The following is a 15,276-nucleotide window of genomic DNA, read 5'->3' on the forward strand; positions in this document are numbered from 1 at the left end:
ATAAAATTGCAGGCCAGACAACAATAAAGATTGAATAACAGACTCATAAAAAATATATATATATTCCCCAAATTGTTTTGTAGAGAAAGTTACAGCTCACATCTAGCAGAGTCAAGGGACTTTTACACAGATATGTGTTATCACAAACCTCCTCAATTTGTGCTCCCCCTCCCAAATATGAAAAGCTTATAGGCTTGAATTTAACTGAGACAAATGAACGTTTAATCTTGAGGTCTTTTTCTGTGTATAGGCTCAGATTCTGTGTTAGAGGACCTCTGAGTGATTTAGGATTTCTCTAGATAGCGTAAAAGTCATCATTAGAAAGAAAACCAAAACTATGGCATTGGCAGGGGGGATGGTGGTTATAGAAAGAAAACCAAAACTATGGCATTGGCAGGTGGCATGGTGGTTAAGGGTGCTGGACTCTCACATGGCCGAACACCGTTCAAGTCCCAGACCCCTGGCAGCTTGATTTCTCACTTTCTCTTTCTCTCTCTCTGTCTCTCTCTGTCTCTCTCTGTCTCTCTCTCTCCCTCCCTCCCTCCCTCTCTTGCTCCTGCTCTCACTCTGTCCCTCTCTGGTCAAATTTAAAGAAAGAAAGGAAGGAAGGAAGGAAGGAAGGAAGTTAAATAAAATAATTCTTAAAAAAAAAAAAAAACTGTAACAACAAAAAGCCCTTCAACTCCTAAAGTCTTGGAGTTTACATTTCATAGGATTGGCAGATATTAATACCACAAAATAATTATGACAATTACAAATTATGTATGTGCTGTGACCAGCAGATGGCATGCATAATAGTTACATTGCTGGACTCCCATGTAGTAAACCACGGTTCGAGTACTAGATCCCGTGGCTTAAAACTCGTGCCAGGGGCATGTGTGTACATGCTCAAAATCCCAAGAGGATAATGGAGAAGAAGGAATTGCGATGTTGCCATACCATCCAGGGATGATTTCTTGCTTTTTCTCTCTGTGTCTTGCTGTCTCTTTGGCAAGCGCATGTGCCCTATAGGAAAAATCTCTCTAAAAGAATCTCTCTAAAAAATAAATTATGTATGTGCTATAAAGTGGTATGAAAACATAATATAGTGGGAGCCAGCAGTTAGCGTAATGGCTATGTCGCTGGACTCCCACGTAGTCGACCGCGGTTCGTGTCCCGGACCCGGTGGCTTAAAACTCACGCCGGGCACGTGTGCGTGCGTGCCCAAGATCCCGAGAGGAGAATGGAGGAGAAGGGATTGTGGCGTGACCATCCCCCTGGGGGGTGATTTCTCGCTTTCTGTCTCTATGTCTCTCTCTGTCTGTCTGGCGAGCGCAAGCGCCCTACAGTGAAAATCTCTCCAAAAAAAAAAACATAATGTAGTCTGCATAGTCAGAGGAAATGATACGTGATAAAGTATGAAGGATGAGAATAAGTTAGCCAGGTTAAGGAGAAAATATGGCGTCCAAGGCCTTCTTCTATGGAGAATGTTAATGTGTCTGAAGAACTAATCAAAGGTCAGTAATGCTGTAGGGTTAGTAATTCAAGGAGTAGCTAAGAACCAGTCATGGAACAGTAGAGTGATTTTAGGTCAGTGAAAGTGTATTGTGAGATATTCAGTCTATATCTTCATGTTGATGGAAAGCAACTGGGATATTTCGAGCAGAAGAGTAACAAGTTCAAATTTTCAGTAAAACATAGTTATCATTCTTATATAGAGGATAGATTGCAAAGAAACCTTTTAGGAGTCTATTGTGGCAGTCTAGTATAAAGATCGTGTCACATTAAATTAGGGTGAAAGAGATAGGGCAGGGGAAAAAAATAGCAAATTTTAAGATACAATTGGATGGGACCAGCAGACAGCATAATGGCTACATAGCTGGACTCGCACATAGTCAACTGTGGTTTGAGTCCCAGACCCGGTGGCTTGAGAGATTCACACTGCATGCGTGTATGTGTGCCCAAAATTCCAAGAAGAGAACGGAGGAGAAAGGATTGTGGCATGGCCATTCCCCTTGGGGCAGAGATTTCTTACTTTCTGTCTCTCTGACCAAAAAAAAAAAGATACAATTGGTAAACTCTATAGGACCTAGGACCTGATAATAGATTAGATCACCATGGCATTGGTAGAAATTCTGTTTTAAAATTGTATAGTGATATGCAAGTATGCGATGATTCCTTTCTGAATTTGTTAGAAACTTCAGAATCAAATGTGTGGTCTGTTTCAGGTATGTGTTCTAGGTCTTTGGTCATATATATCATAATCATAAGTTTTATCTTAATTTTCTTACATTTTACTTGCTTTTTGCTTCAACTGCCTCTTCGTCATTCAAAAAAAAAAAAAAGTCTCCTTGATATTACATGTACCTTGTAAGCTACTTCAGCTTGACTTTTGGAATACAAGGAGAATAAATATATCGGGTCATCTGAAAAGTCATGACGCATTTTTGCATAGAAAAACATAAAAAAATACATCATGACTTTTCTGATGACCCAATATAACACATCATTGTCAGTGCACATATGGCTCAATGAGAATAATAAGAAAAAAAGAAACAGAATGGTTTTCTAAAACTATATTTTCACTTTTATGAAAATCACTCTATGGTTATAACCAAATTTAGTGTTTAAGTTAGATGCAAAAACAAATGTTTGTTTATACATGTGTGTAGCTGCTTCATCTTTTTTACATAAATGGTATCTCTGGGAATTTAAGTCCATAGCTAGCAGACAGAGTCATTATTAATTGTACTTTAGACAGAATTTAAGACAGAATGTGTTAACATAAATAATTATGTAACATCTGGTAATGATAAAACTATGCATTTTTGTTTAAGAAAACAAAATATATTGAGTCCTATTTGTAAAAATCAAATACTATAAAATTATTTAGACTAGCTAAAGATATACATAGAGAACCACCTAATAACAGTATTCAAGCAACAAAATAAAATGCATCTAGATAAGTGAATAGCTATTTCCTGTGTGTTCAAAATTAAGCATTATTTCTTCTGGGAGCCCTTCCTTGGTTTTCGCAAGAGCACTCAGGTACTACTTTTTTCCATTCTCTTCTTGTTCCACAAACACGCAACAAATAAAAATTATCAAATTATATCCACATTGTGTATTTGCTGCTCAGACATTCCTAAGGTTTACATTAATACACAAGCACACTTCAAAAGTTTATAGGAAAAATGGAACTTAAGTACATTTATTTTGATATAAAAATGAAAATCATGCATAGATTTTTTTCATAATATGTATTCTTGATGAACTTCAGAAGACCCACTCCCTCATATTTTCCAACATTTCAAATTGGGTGGAGGTACTTATTGATTGCTTCCTATAAGTCCCAGTTAGCACCAGCTGTTTGGTCTGCATGAACATTTATTAGTTGCAACACTGAGTAAATAATCTGATCCCCATATTCTAATAATATAATAACAATATCTGGATTATTTGTAGATATTAGGATTACAAGCCAGCATTTAATTGTGAAATAATGGGAGAAGGTTCTAAACCACAATGGCATCTGAAATCCAGATCCATCATCTCTCTTCCTAACAGAAATATTATTAAAACTATAATAATAGAACTGGAAAATAGGGCAGCTAGTTAAAGGAAGTCAATTTTACACAGAGGGCAAGATGAGATTCAGGCAATCCCGCTCTCCCTAGTGGCTTTAAAAAACGCTATAAATCAGACAAAAAGTAGAATGTTGGGCCAGCTGGTGGCATGATGGCAAAGGCAACAGGATCCCACATGGCTGACTGCTTGTTCTGAATTTCAGACTTGGCAGCTTGAGAAACACACTGGGTACATGCATGTGCATGCCCAAAATCTCAAAAGGAGAAAGAAATGGAGAAGGGTTTGTGGCATGACCATTCCCCAGGAGGAATGTTTTCTCATCGCCCCTACAAATCTCTGGCAGCACACACAACTTCTGACAATTTTTTAAAAAATAGATTTTTCACCTTGAAATGAACAAACCTAGGCACACACGTAGACTCATAATTGGCTATTCCATTGCCATACTATTACAGATGAATGGATAACCAAGCAGCATGAGACATCAGAATAAACCTCTCAGCGTGAATCAAGACTCAGGTAAAGAAACAAAGCAACTGGCCTCAGAGAAAATAGACATAATTCAAGAAATAGATGAGAACATAGAAGTCACAGACATTTATTATGATACTGTAACTCCAATTTAAGAATAGAATGCTATAAAATATGGGTATTTAGATAACAGGAAGAATTCAAGTTTTTTGTTTTTGTTTTTGTTTTTAGAGTTTTTTGCTATAGGGTGCTTGCACTCACCAGAAAGACAGAGACAGAGAGAAAGAAAATAAGAAATCACCCCCCAGGGGGATGGCCACGCCACAATCCCTTCTCCTCCATTCCCCTCTTGGGATCCTGGGCACGCATGCACACGCGCCTGGTGTGAGTTTAAGCCACCAGTTCCAGGACTCGAACCATGGTGGACTGCATGGGAGTCCAGTGACATAGCCATTATGCCCATTGCTGGTCCCAGAATCCAAGTTTTTATAATTATTATACGTATTTAATCTCAAGGGCTGATATGTACAATAATGCAACGTTTTTTTTAAAAAGTACTTACTTTGGAGAAATTGTTATAATCTTTCCTACATGCATGTGCATGCCCAAAATCTCAAAAGGAGAAAGAAATGGAGAAGGGTTTGTGGCATGACCATTCCCCAGGAGGAATGTTTTCTCATCGCCCCTACAAATCTCTGGCAGCACACACAACTTCTGACAATTTTTTAAAAAATAGATTTTTCACCTTGAAATGAACAAACCTAGGCACACACGTAGACTCATAATTGGCTATTCCATTGCCATACTATTACAGATGAATGGATAACCAAGCAGCATGAGACATCAGAATAAACCTCTCAGCGTGAATCAAGACTCAGGTAAAGAAACAAAGCAACTGGCCTCAGAGAAAATAGACATAATTCAAGAAATAGATGAGAACATAGAAGTCACAGACATTTATTATGATACTGTAACTCCAATTTAAGAATAGAATGCTATAAAATATGGGTATTTAGATAACAGGAAGAATTCAAGTTTTTTGTTTTTGTTTTTGTTTTTAGAGTTTTTTGCTATAGGGTGCTTGCACTCACCAGAAAGACAGAGACAGAGAGAAAGAAAATAAGAAATCACCCCCCAGGGGGATGGCCACGCCACAATCCCTTCTCCTCCATTCCCCTCTTGGGATCCTGGGCACGCATGCACACGCGCCTGGTGTGAGTTTAAGCCACCAGTTCCAGGACTCGAACCATGGTGGACTGCATGGGAGTCCAGTGACATAGCCATTATGCCCATTGCTGGTCCCAGAATCCAAGTTTTTATAATTATTATACGTATTTAATCTCAAGGGCTGATATGTACAATAATGCAACGTTTTTTTTAAAAAGTACTTACTTTGGAAAAATTGTTATAATCTTTCCTGTTTGGGCAAGGGAGAAATCAGCTGCATCTCTTCCAACAATTATAGCATTATACACTAAGATCTTTGTGCTTGAATTTTTCAGTAGAATCTGTGTAGAAGTAGAAGAGTGTATCAATAAGGTCATGAATTTTAAAAATATATACCTATATTATTTATTTTTATGATGGAGTTATACATTTTATTCATGAAAATACTTATTCTTAATGCAGCCTAACTGGAGGAAGGCGAAAGGCAGACTTTGTATTTAAACCTAGCACACACACATATACACACACACACACACACACACACACATATGAAATGAAAGTGGAATTAAAGTTCAACGTTTGAATTTATTTTGAGGCAAAATATTTTGAAATTCATACATAGTTTTTCATAACACAAATTTTCCATGAACTTTTTGAAGACTATATTTTTTTTTGAGAAATTTTCGCTATAGGGCGCGTGCGCTCGCCAGACAGACAGAGACATAGAGACAGAAAGCGAGAAATCACCCCCCAGGGGGGATGGTCACGCCGCAATCCCTTCTCCTCCATTCTCCTCTCAGGATCTTGGGCACGCACGCACACGCGCCCGCTTCAGCTCTGCATACCAATAGACTCACATTATCAGATTCAACCAACTGTGGATCAAAAGCATTTGGAAAATTGGCCCAGCCATGGTGGTACATGTGGTAGTATACTGCTTCACAATATTGGAACCATATGGGAAGGCCCTAGGTTTGGTTCCTGGGCCAACTTGAACACACGGGGCATGCCTGTGGGTATGGCTGGAATCCTAGCTGTTTAGAAGGCTGAAGAGAGTGTTGCAGCATTGCAAGACAGTGGAGAATCCCTGTCTCTCTGTCTATTTCTCAAGAAATAAAGTTTTTGATTGATTGATTGATTGATTGATTTTAACTTGACCATAGAGGGGCAGAGTGAGAGAGACAGGGAAAGTGAGAAAGCAAGCCCCCAGGTCTGGGACTCGATCCTCAATTGGCCATATGGGAGTTCAGTGCCCTTGACCACCACGCCACTTGCCAGCCCTGAGATAAAATTTTCTTAAAAATTAGAAAATATTGAGGAAAAAAAGTAAAATATAGCAAATACAAATAAAAATATACAGTATATTAAATATTTAAATAGTATTTATATTGTATTAAGTATTATAAGTAATCTAGAGATTTAAAGTACACTGGAGGATGTGCATTAGTTATAGGATACAAACACACTGTTTTGGAAGGAAATGTTGAAAAACAATGTAGATTCTTGTGAACAATTATTGGTTTATTTTCACAGAACTTTCCTAACCATCCCTGAGAAGTTAAGGAGGCCATTCATTCTCATTTTGCCATATTATATATGTGACACAAAGGCATGGAGTTCATCTGTGGTCAGACTACTCCATCCAACTCTAGGATTTCATTTATGGGTCGTAAGAGAGTGACAGGGAGAAGACTGGGACCAGCAAATGGCATAGCAGTTACATTGCTGGACTTCCACATGGCTGACTATTCCATGACTCGAATTCTGGACCCAGGAGCTTGAAACTCACGCAGGGTATGTGTGCATGCATGCCCAAGATCCCAGGAGGAGAATGGAGGAGAAGGGATTGCAGAGTGGCTGGGCAACTCCCAGCAGGGGATTTCTCACTTTCCCTCTCACTGTCTAGGTCTCTTCCCACCAACACACTGGTGAGTGCACATGCCCTAAGGCATAAATTTCTAAAAAAATAAAAAGGAAGGGGCAGCAGCTGTTCAGGGAAGGAAAGAAAGTTTTGGATTTTCCACTTCCCTCTAGCAATCACAGTCATTATTTAACTATTGTGCATCTGGGTAAATGTTTCAAAAAAAAGTTCAAATTTTTATTATTATTTATTTTATTTATCATTATTATTATTTTTAAATTTGTTACAGTGCATGAGCCATTACCAGACACAGAGAGGGAAAGTGAGAAAGTAAGCAGTCAAGTCTGGGACTTGAACCATGGTTGGCCCTATGGGAAACCAGCACCTCAACCACCACATCACCTGCTGGCACCCAAATTCCCTTGTTTTCAAGTGTCTCATAAAATTATTGTACTCTTCTCTTTTTCACCCAACACTACATTTTATACTGATTCCAAGAATTTATTTCTATTGCTGACCCATAGCCATATAAACACTTCTTCCGTTCCATTTCATCAGTGATTTTGTTTTTAATTCTGGAGCATTGGTAGGACTAGTAAGAATGGCACTCTATGACTTAGACATTGCCATTTATACTATTGCTTCACAGTGGGAAAGATTCTCAAATAGTAATTTCCAAACCATTCATTTTCTTAAGCAAAAAATCTCTGCTCAAAATTTAAGTTTCTTTTTTTCTTTCTTTCCTTTTCTTTTCTTTTCTTTTTATTTTTTTTTCCTATAGGACACATGTGCTTGCTGGAAAGAGACAGAGAAAAAGGGAAATGAGAAAGCACCCTTCAGGATCTCTTCTTCATTCTCCTCTAGGGATTTCGGGCACCTACACAATACATGCATCTGGTGTGTTTCTCAAGCCACTGGATCTAGGACTTGAGTCACACAGTGGGCCAGGTGGGATCCAGCACCCCAACCATCACTTCACGTGCTGGCCCTGTAATTTTTATATTCCTTTAAAAATTTGTCTTACATTTGAGAAAAATAAAAGGTGTATTTGTATAATCTCATCTGTAAGCTACGAATGATATTTCTAGTAAATAGATAAAATGAAAGGCTTCATTTCCATTTACATATGCTTTAACTTGCTTTTTAAAATCATAATTAAAATTTACAGCTAAGGGCCAGAAGTTAGCATAATGGCTATGTCCCTGGACTCCCATGTAGTCGACTGCAGTTCGAGTACTGGACCCAGCGGCTTAAACTCACGCCAGGTGCGTGTGCGTGTGTGCCCAAGATCCCGAGAGAAGAATGGAGGAGAAGGGATTGTGGCGTGGCCATCCCCCCGGAAGGTGATTTCTCACTTTCTCTCTCACTGTCTCTCCAGTGAGCATACACACCCTGTAGCGCAAACATAAACCAAGCAAAGCTGAAGACATTGGTCAGAAATTAATATTTTCTCTTGAAATACACAGAAGTGATGTGAATTCAGTGTGCATTCGCAGCCCACCTTGGGTTAGAGCACTGGCTTAGGAGTCAGAAAACATGGCGGAATAATAATATTTAATTATAATAAATCACTGTTTAATTTTATTCAGACTCTTATATTTGGTAGACTTGGAAAAAATACTTTTAGCTCTTTTTAATTTTATTTCAAAATTAAAAATCCTCTTCATTATAATTATAGCTAAAGGCTAGTAAGTACCCAAGGCCCCTGCATATCATTGTCGATAGGGAAGTATCCTAGTAAATACCATTGAAAACATTCTCCAGACTTTTATATATCCTATTGTTACAAAAAAGGAAAGAAAATTAAAAGGGATCATATCTCAATATTTGTTAACAAACGACTAGAAGAGAAAGATTTCGGGACCAGCAAATAGTGTAATGGTTATATCGCTGGATTCCCATGTAGTTGACCACGGTTTGAGTCTCGAACCTGGCAACTTAAAACTCACACCAGGAGTGTGTGCGTTTAGACCCAAAATCCCAAGAGGAGAACGAAGGAGAGGGAATTGCAACATGGCCATCCCCCTTGGGGAGTGATTTCTCACTTTCTGTCTCTCTGTCTCTGTCTCTACAGAGAGAGCATAAGTCCTATAGCAAAAATCTCTCTTAAAAAAAGTAGAAGAGAAGGATTTCTTTTTCCCATGTTGAGACATAAACATTTTGAGCCAAGAAACTTAATGTACTGATTTTTAACTAAATTCTTACCAAGCATTGCTTACACCATCATGGAGGCTACACAGTTATTTTCTGAATGAAGTTACAATTACAAATCAAAGACGACCAGGACACGACTAAGTATGTACAACTTTTCCATGAAAAGTATACAATTATCCTCTTCCTCAATTAAGTAAGACAAGAAATACATAAAACAACTCAAGGTAAAGGAATGAACATGAATATGGCCACAGCCATAAATTAACTTTTATACAGAATAATATTATTCTGCATAAAATGGAAATGAGAAAGATGAAGCCATTATTTCATTGCAGGTGATGATGGTTATTAAGCAAAAATTGTCCCTTTCACTTTTCTAGACCTCTCACTTAGAAGTTGCAACATTTGCTATGGCTTATTTAATTTTAATAATTTATATCATATAGATACTCACTATTAATTTTGAATTGGGGAAATGTAAAACCTGCCTTACATCTTTAACAATTCCATGCATATTGCAGTCTCAAAGATCTCCTTACCTGTGCCAATTCTGTGTCATGCAGAGTACAATGAAAGGGCACCACTCTCTTGGGGAGGTATGTAGGGAGTCTTTCATACATATAGACGCAAAGCATGAGCAATAAGATTGGATTTGGGTCGCAGATGTCAGTGGCCTAGTTTCAAAGAAAAGAAATATAAATTGGATAAAACATATAAAAAGAGGAAAAGCATAATACACCAAGTTCTTGAATTACTTTAAAACAATTTCCAAATGTTTCTTTATATATAATGACACTAAAACATGAGTATACAGAATATTGTTCTGCATTGGAAGAGTTTGACCTATGTGTTAAAAGATGAATTAGAAGGCAAGCAGGTGGCATAGTGGTTAAGATGCTGGATCCCAGGACCAACAGTTGGCGTAATGGCTATGTCGCTAGACTCCCATGTAGTCGACTGTGGTTTGAGTCCCGGACCAGGTGGCTTAAACCCAGGCTGGGCGTGTGTGCGTGCATGCCCAAGACCCCGAGAGGAAAATGGAGGAGAAGGGATTGCAGCATGGTCATCCCCCCAGTGGGTGATTTCTCGCTTTCTAGCTCTCTGTCTCTTTCTGGTGAGCACTTGTGCCCTATAGCAAAAAACTCTCAAGAAGAAAAAAAGATGCTGGATCCCACATGGCCAACTGGGCAGTTTGAGTCCTGGACCAGCTTCTTGAAAAACACATCAGGCTTGTGTGCAGGCATGCCCAAAATCCCATGAAGAGAATGGAAGAGAAAGCATAGTAATGTGGCCATATCCTCTGGGGAGGGAGTTACTTCTCACTTTCCCTCTCTCTGTCTCTCTCTGGAGAATGCATATGCCCTATGACAAAAATCTAAAGAAGAAAAAAGAGATGAATTAGATGTGTTTCAAGTAGAATCCATTAACTGTGAATAAATTTTTGAGAGATTTTTGCTCTAGGGCGCATGTAGTCACCAGAGAGACAGAGAGAGACCAAAAGTGAGATATCACCCCCCAGGCAGGATGGTCACACTACAATCCCTTCTCCTCCATTATTCTGCCAGGATCTTAGGCACACATGCACATGCACCTGGTGTGAGTTTGAAGCCACTGGGTCCAGGACTCAAACCACGGTTGGCCATGCGGGAGTCCAGAGACATAACTGCTATGACATCTGCTGGCCCCTGACTATGAATAATTTGAAAGTGACATTTATAAATCTACTATTTAATGTGCTTGGTAAATCCAGGCTGATAAAAAGTTATGGCATTACTGGCTGAAATGGAAAATTATTTGTTGTAGATAACATGTATAGTAATACATGTATATACACTATATATTGAGCCAATACAGTATATTCTGGATGGGAAAGCTCATTTTTGCATGCTGTAATGATATACAGTGAATAAAAGTAAAGTAAATACAATTTTAAAAATAAATAATACTGGTAATTTTCTTCTAGGTTAATTGTAAATATCCATCAAATCTTGGATGACTCCACACTTTTACCTAGTAGATACTGAATTTTTCTAGAAGAACAAAAATAAACATTTGAGTCAACATGTATGAGAAAAAAATTTAAAAGTCACAGAACAGAAACATAATATATGATGAATTATATTTCTTTTCTTTTTTGGGGGGGAGGGGGGTTGCCATAGGGTAAGCGCGCTCACTAGAGAGAGAGTGAGAGGGAAAGTGAGAAATCACTCCCCTACAACCACCACCAGGTTTGATGGCCACACTTCAATCCCTTTCTCTTCCATTCTCCTTCTGGGATTTTTGGGCATGTACACATGTCCAGCATGATTTTCAAGCTGCCAGGTCTAGCACCTTAACCACCATGACACCTGATGGCCCTGGATTGTATTTTCTAAACAAAGATAACATTTTAAGTTTCCTGTGAGCCCCTATCAGACTCTCAAGTGGTATCTTAAACACCAAGTCTCTCAAGCAACTTTTTCTGATTTTCTAATTGGAGTAACTTCTCGTCCCTTTGAGCATTATGGCACATTGCCTTTATGTCTATTGTGGCATTCGCTGTCTGCCTTGAATCATTCTCTTTGCATGTACTTGTCTTTATTAGTCTGTAACAACTCTGAAGGCCTAAGTGTAGATTAACAAATAGTTGTACCCTTGCTGGTTCTAGTCAATGCCTTTCAGGAAGAGGTTTCAATAATGCGTTGCATTGATGGGAGTTGTTTTTCTAAACCAAAGTATATTAATAGACTTTGTCCTTAAAACTCTACTACTATGGGGCCAGCAGATGGCATAGCAGTTACATCACTGGACTCCAACATGGCCAAGTACGATTAGCGTCATGGACCCCGTGGCTTGAAAATCACACTGGGTGTGTGTGCTTGCATGCCCAAGATCCCAGGAGAAGAATGGAGGAGAAGTAATTATGGTGTGGCCATCCTCCCTGGGGAGTGATTTCTCACTTTCCCTCTCTGTCTCCATCTTTCTCTATCTCCAGTGAGTGTACACGCCCTAAGGCAAAAACTTCTTAGAGGAAAAAAAAAAAAAAAAAACTCTATTACTGTAACAGAACTCTCTGAATAATTCTTATTACAGTTTTTTTTATTTTTACAACTCTACTAATACTAATATCAGATGGAGAAGTCAGTGGCACAATGGTTAAGGCAGATGGATTCTACATGGCTAACTGTGCAGTTAGAGTCCTGGACACAGCAGCTTGAAAAACATATCAGGATGGTATGTTTGTGTGCCCCAAATCCCAAGAAGAGAATTTTAATATGCAAATAACTCCATTATAAAGAAGAAAAAGTAAGCAATCATGAAACTTAATTCTACAAAGATATAAGGAATCACATTATCCTAAGCACTAGCATCATCAGTCTTTCTGGATCACAGAATAGAAAACTCAGAGTTAGTTACAATGGGCTTTCTTCTGTGCTTCTTCTGTGGCTGTTATTTGGTCTATCAAACCTAATGATCTCTAGAGATCAATGTTTTCAGCCCCCATTAAATTAACATTAATAGAGAAAGTAATTACTGTTTTCCTTGACCAGTCGAAATTGCGTTCTGACTGGTGTGTATTCCCTGTCTCTCTTCTGAGTACAATCTACAGTCCAGCTTACTTTTGCAAGGTTAAAGGCGTTTAGGCTGATACTACGACATGGTAAGCTCTTGACTTTTTATGTTGATATCCAATATTCTAATATATGCCTGTGTCTATATTTCTAATACCAATTTTCACCTATGGAAACCTATTCACACAATTTCCTTAATGTCTATCATTTTCTCACACTGCTTCTGTTCATGTTATTCCTTTTTTTGTTTTTTTGGTTTTTACCATATGGTACATGCACTCAACAGAGGGACAACTGAGACAGTGAGAGGGAAAGTGAGAAGTCACCCCTCGGAGGAATGGTCCCACTGTAATCCCTTCTCCTCCATTCTCTTCTCAGGATTTTGGGTATAAATGCACATGCACCTGGCCTGATTTCCAAGCCACTGGGTCTGGGGCTCAAACCTCAGTCAGCCATGTGGGAGTCTACCACACTACCTGCTGGTCCCTCTTCATGATATTTCTGCTGGGCAAAAAACTTCAATTATCCCTACTATCAGTGGAAATCTTTTCAGTCCTTCAAGACCCCAAGTCCTACCTCTTCACAACATCTTTGGTGAATCAGTCTATGTTACATTGGTCTCTTCCCTCATATGAACTTGACATTTTGTTTTTTGTCCTTATTGACAATCAAATGAGTAGAACATTATTTCTCTTAACAACAACAAAGCTTGAAAATTCAATAAATTTGTATATTCTTCAAAATCAAGAATCATTTATCATATTATTTCATTACTCCCAAGTAGCAAAGGCTTACAAAACAGTAAGGATAAAATGCATTTTTGATTATTGCGTATTTGATGTGAAAGGCCATATGGAATTAACTTGAAGGTCAACATATAATAAAAATGCATATTGCCATTGTGATCTCTACACAAATATTTATTTTAACACCAATTTACTACATATATATGAGGATGATAAAACAAAATCTATATTCAAATAGGTAGTCTGCTCCTTTAATTCAATCTCAAGACTTCAGGCAATATTAATAGTGCACGCAAGCTTCATTCTTGCGGTTCCAGTTGCCTGGACTAAAATTACTTTTTTACTATGCACAGTTGTATATAATTATTCTCATTTAAAATATCTAGTAGATTTCTCTGGAGTCATTTTTCAATTCCCACAGTTTAGTAAAGTCTATTTCAATTCAGATTTAAAATTTATGAACAAAGTAATATTATAAAGGTATCAACTAAGAGACGAAACTCATAAAATGTTTATAGAATATGTCATATAAAGGAACCCACTTGTACATCCATGTCAAAGCCAATTTCATGAAGAACATTTGTGATAATCAGGCAATTGTGCAAATGTTGTTCAGGACTATTTGGTTGTGTATACATATTTATCAAGTGAGATTCGACCTGGAAAAGACAACAATCAAACCTTTTGCTAATGGAAGAAAAATTGCTATATTTAAAGTACTTCAGCAAAGAGTCATTTAGTATTAGCATTTAAGATAATAGATTATTGTAATTAAAAAGGCAAGAGTAAATAAAAAGGCAATGCTAATCATTCAGATTTAGTTGTATGACTTAAAATGAAGACATTTAAAATAATCAGTTTATAAAAAATATACTTCAAATTTTAATCTTAAATTCTTTCAAATAATAGAAGACCATTATGCATAAAAATGACTCTTACCAAATATGGGCAATAGGCTCCTAGCAGTGTTGCTAAAACAAGGCCATCTGAAAGGTCTTTGTCGAAGCTTACTATCCATCTTTCAGAGGGAGTGATACCTATTTTTGAAAAGACAAAGTAAATGTATCAATTGCTTTACTTTGTTAAAATATACCTTACGGATATTTTAGCAGTAGTGAAAATATTTGCCTCTTTTTGGAAATAGAAAGCATGGTTTTTTTTCTCTTTAAGAGGTTTTTGCCTTAGGATGTGTGTGCTCACTGGAGAGAGAGAGAGTGAGAGACAGTGAGAGGGAATGTAGAAAATCACCCCCCAGGGTGAGCTGATAAGTAAAAATAAAAACTAAGAATGTTGTGTTTATTCTATGTTTTGGGATCATCAGAATTTCTTTTTTTAAAGAATTATTTATTTTACTTTGTTTATTACTATTATTCTTTAATTTGACCAGAAAGAGAGGGAGAGTAGAAAAACAAATTGCCAGGTCTGGGACTCAGACTGTATTTAGCCATGAAAGAGTCCAGCGCTTTAACCACCATACCACATGCTGGCCCCAGAATTTCCTTAAAAAAAAAAAAGAAAAAAAGAAAAAAAAAGGAATGATTTATTAATTATTATTTTCACATTAGTTCACCAGAGAAAGAAAGCTGATTGTAAAGCCACCAGGTCTGGGACTTAAACCATGGTCAGTCATGTGTAAGTCTGACAATGTAACCACTATGCCATCTGCTAGTCCCCAAAGCATGTTATTTTGAAAATAAAACCAAACTTGGGACCAGCAGTTAGCGTAAGGGCTATGTCGCTGAACTCCCATGTAGCACAC

General features: G+C 37.7%; 1 protein-coding gene across 1 annotated transcript in view; it reads right to left on the bottom strand.

The window, feature by feature from the left end:
• LOC114004649 (cilia- and flagella-associated protein 47-like) overlaps positions 1 to 15,276 on the bottom strand; it is a 52,765-nt gene that overhangs the window by 3,064 nt on the left and 34,425 nt on the right. The window contains exons 5-8 of the mRNA XM_027765699.1: positions 14,457 to 14,554; positions 14,060 to 14,176; positions 9,760 to 9,894; positions 5,431 to 5,546 (exon numbers count right to left, since the gene is read on the bottom strand). Of these exons, the coding sequence (XP_027621500.1) occupies positions 5,431 to 5,546; positions 9,760 to 9,894; positions 14,060 to 14,176; positions 14,457 to 14,554 (466 nt within the window). The remainder of the gene's footprint in view (positions 1 to 5,430; positions 5,547 to 9,759; positions 9,895 to 14,059; positions 14,177 to 14,456; positions 14,555 to 15,276) is intronic.

This window comes from Tupaia chinensis, unplaced genomic scaffold (genome assembly GCF_000334495.1).
Source record: "Tupaia chinensis unplaced genomic scaffold, TupChi_1.0 Scaffold139466_1, whole genome shotgun sequence".
Taxonomy (NCBI): Eukaryota; Metazoa; Chordata; class Mammalia; order Scandentia; family Tupaiidae; genus Tupaia; species Tupaia belangeri.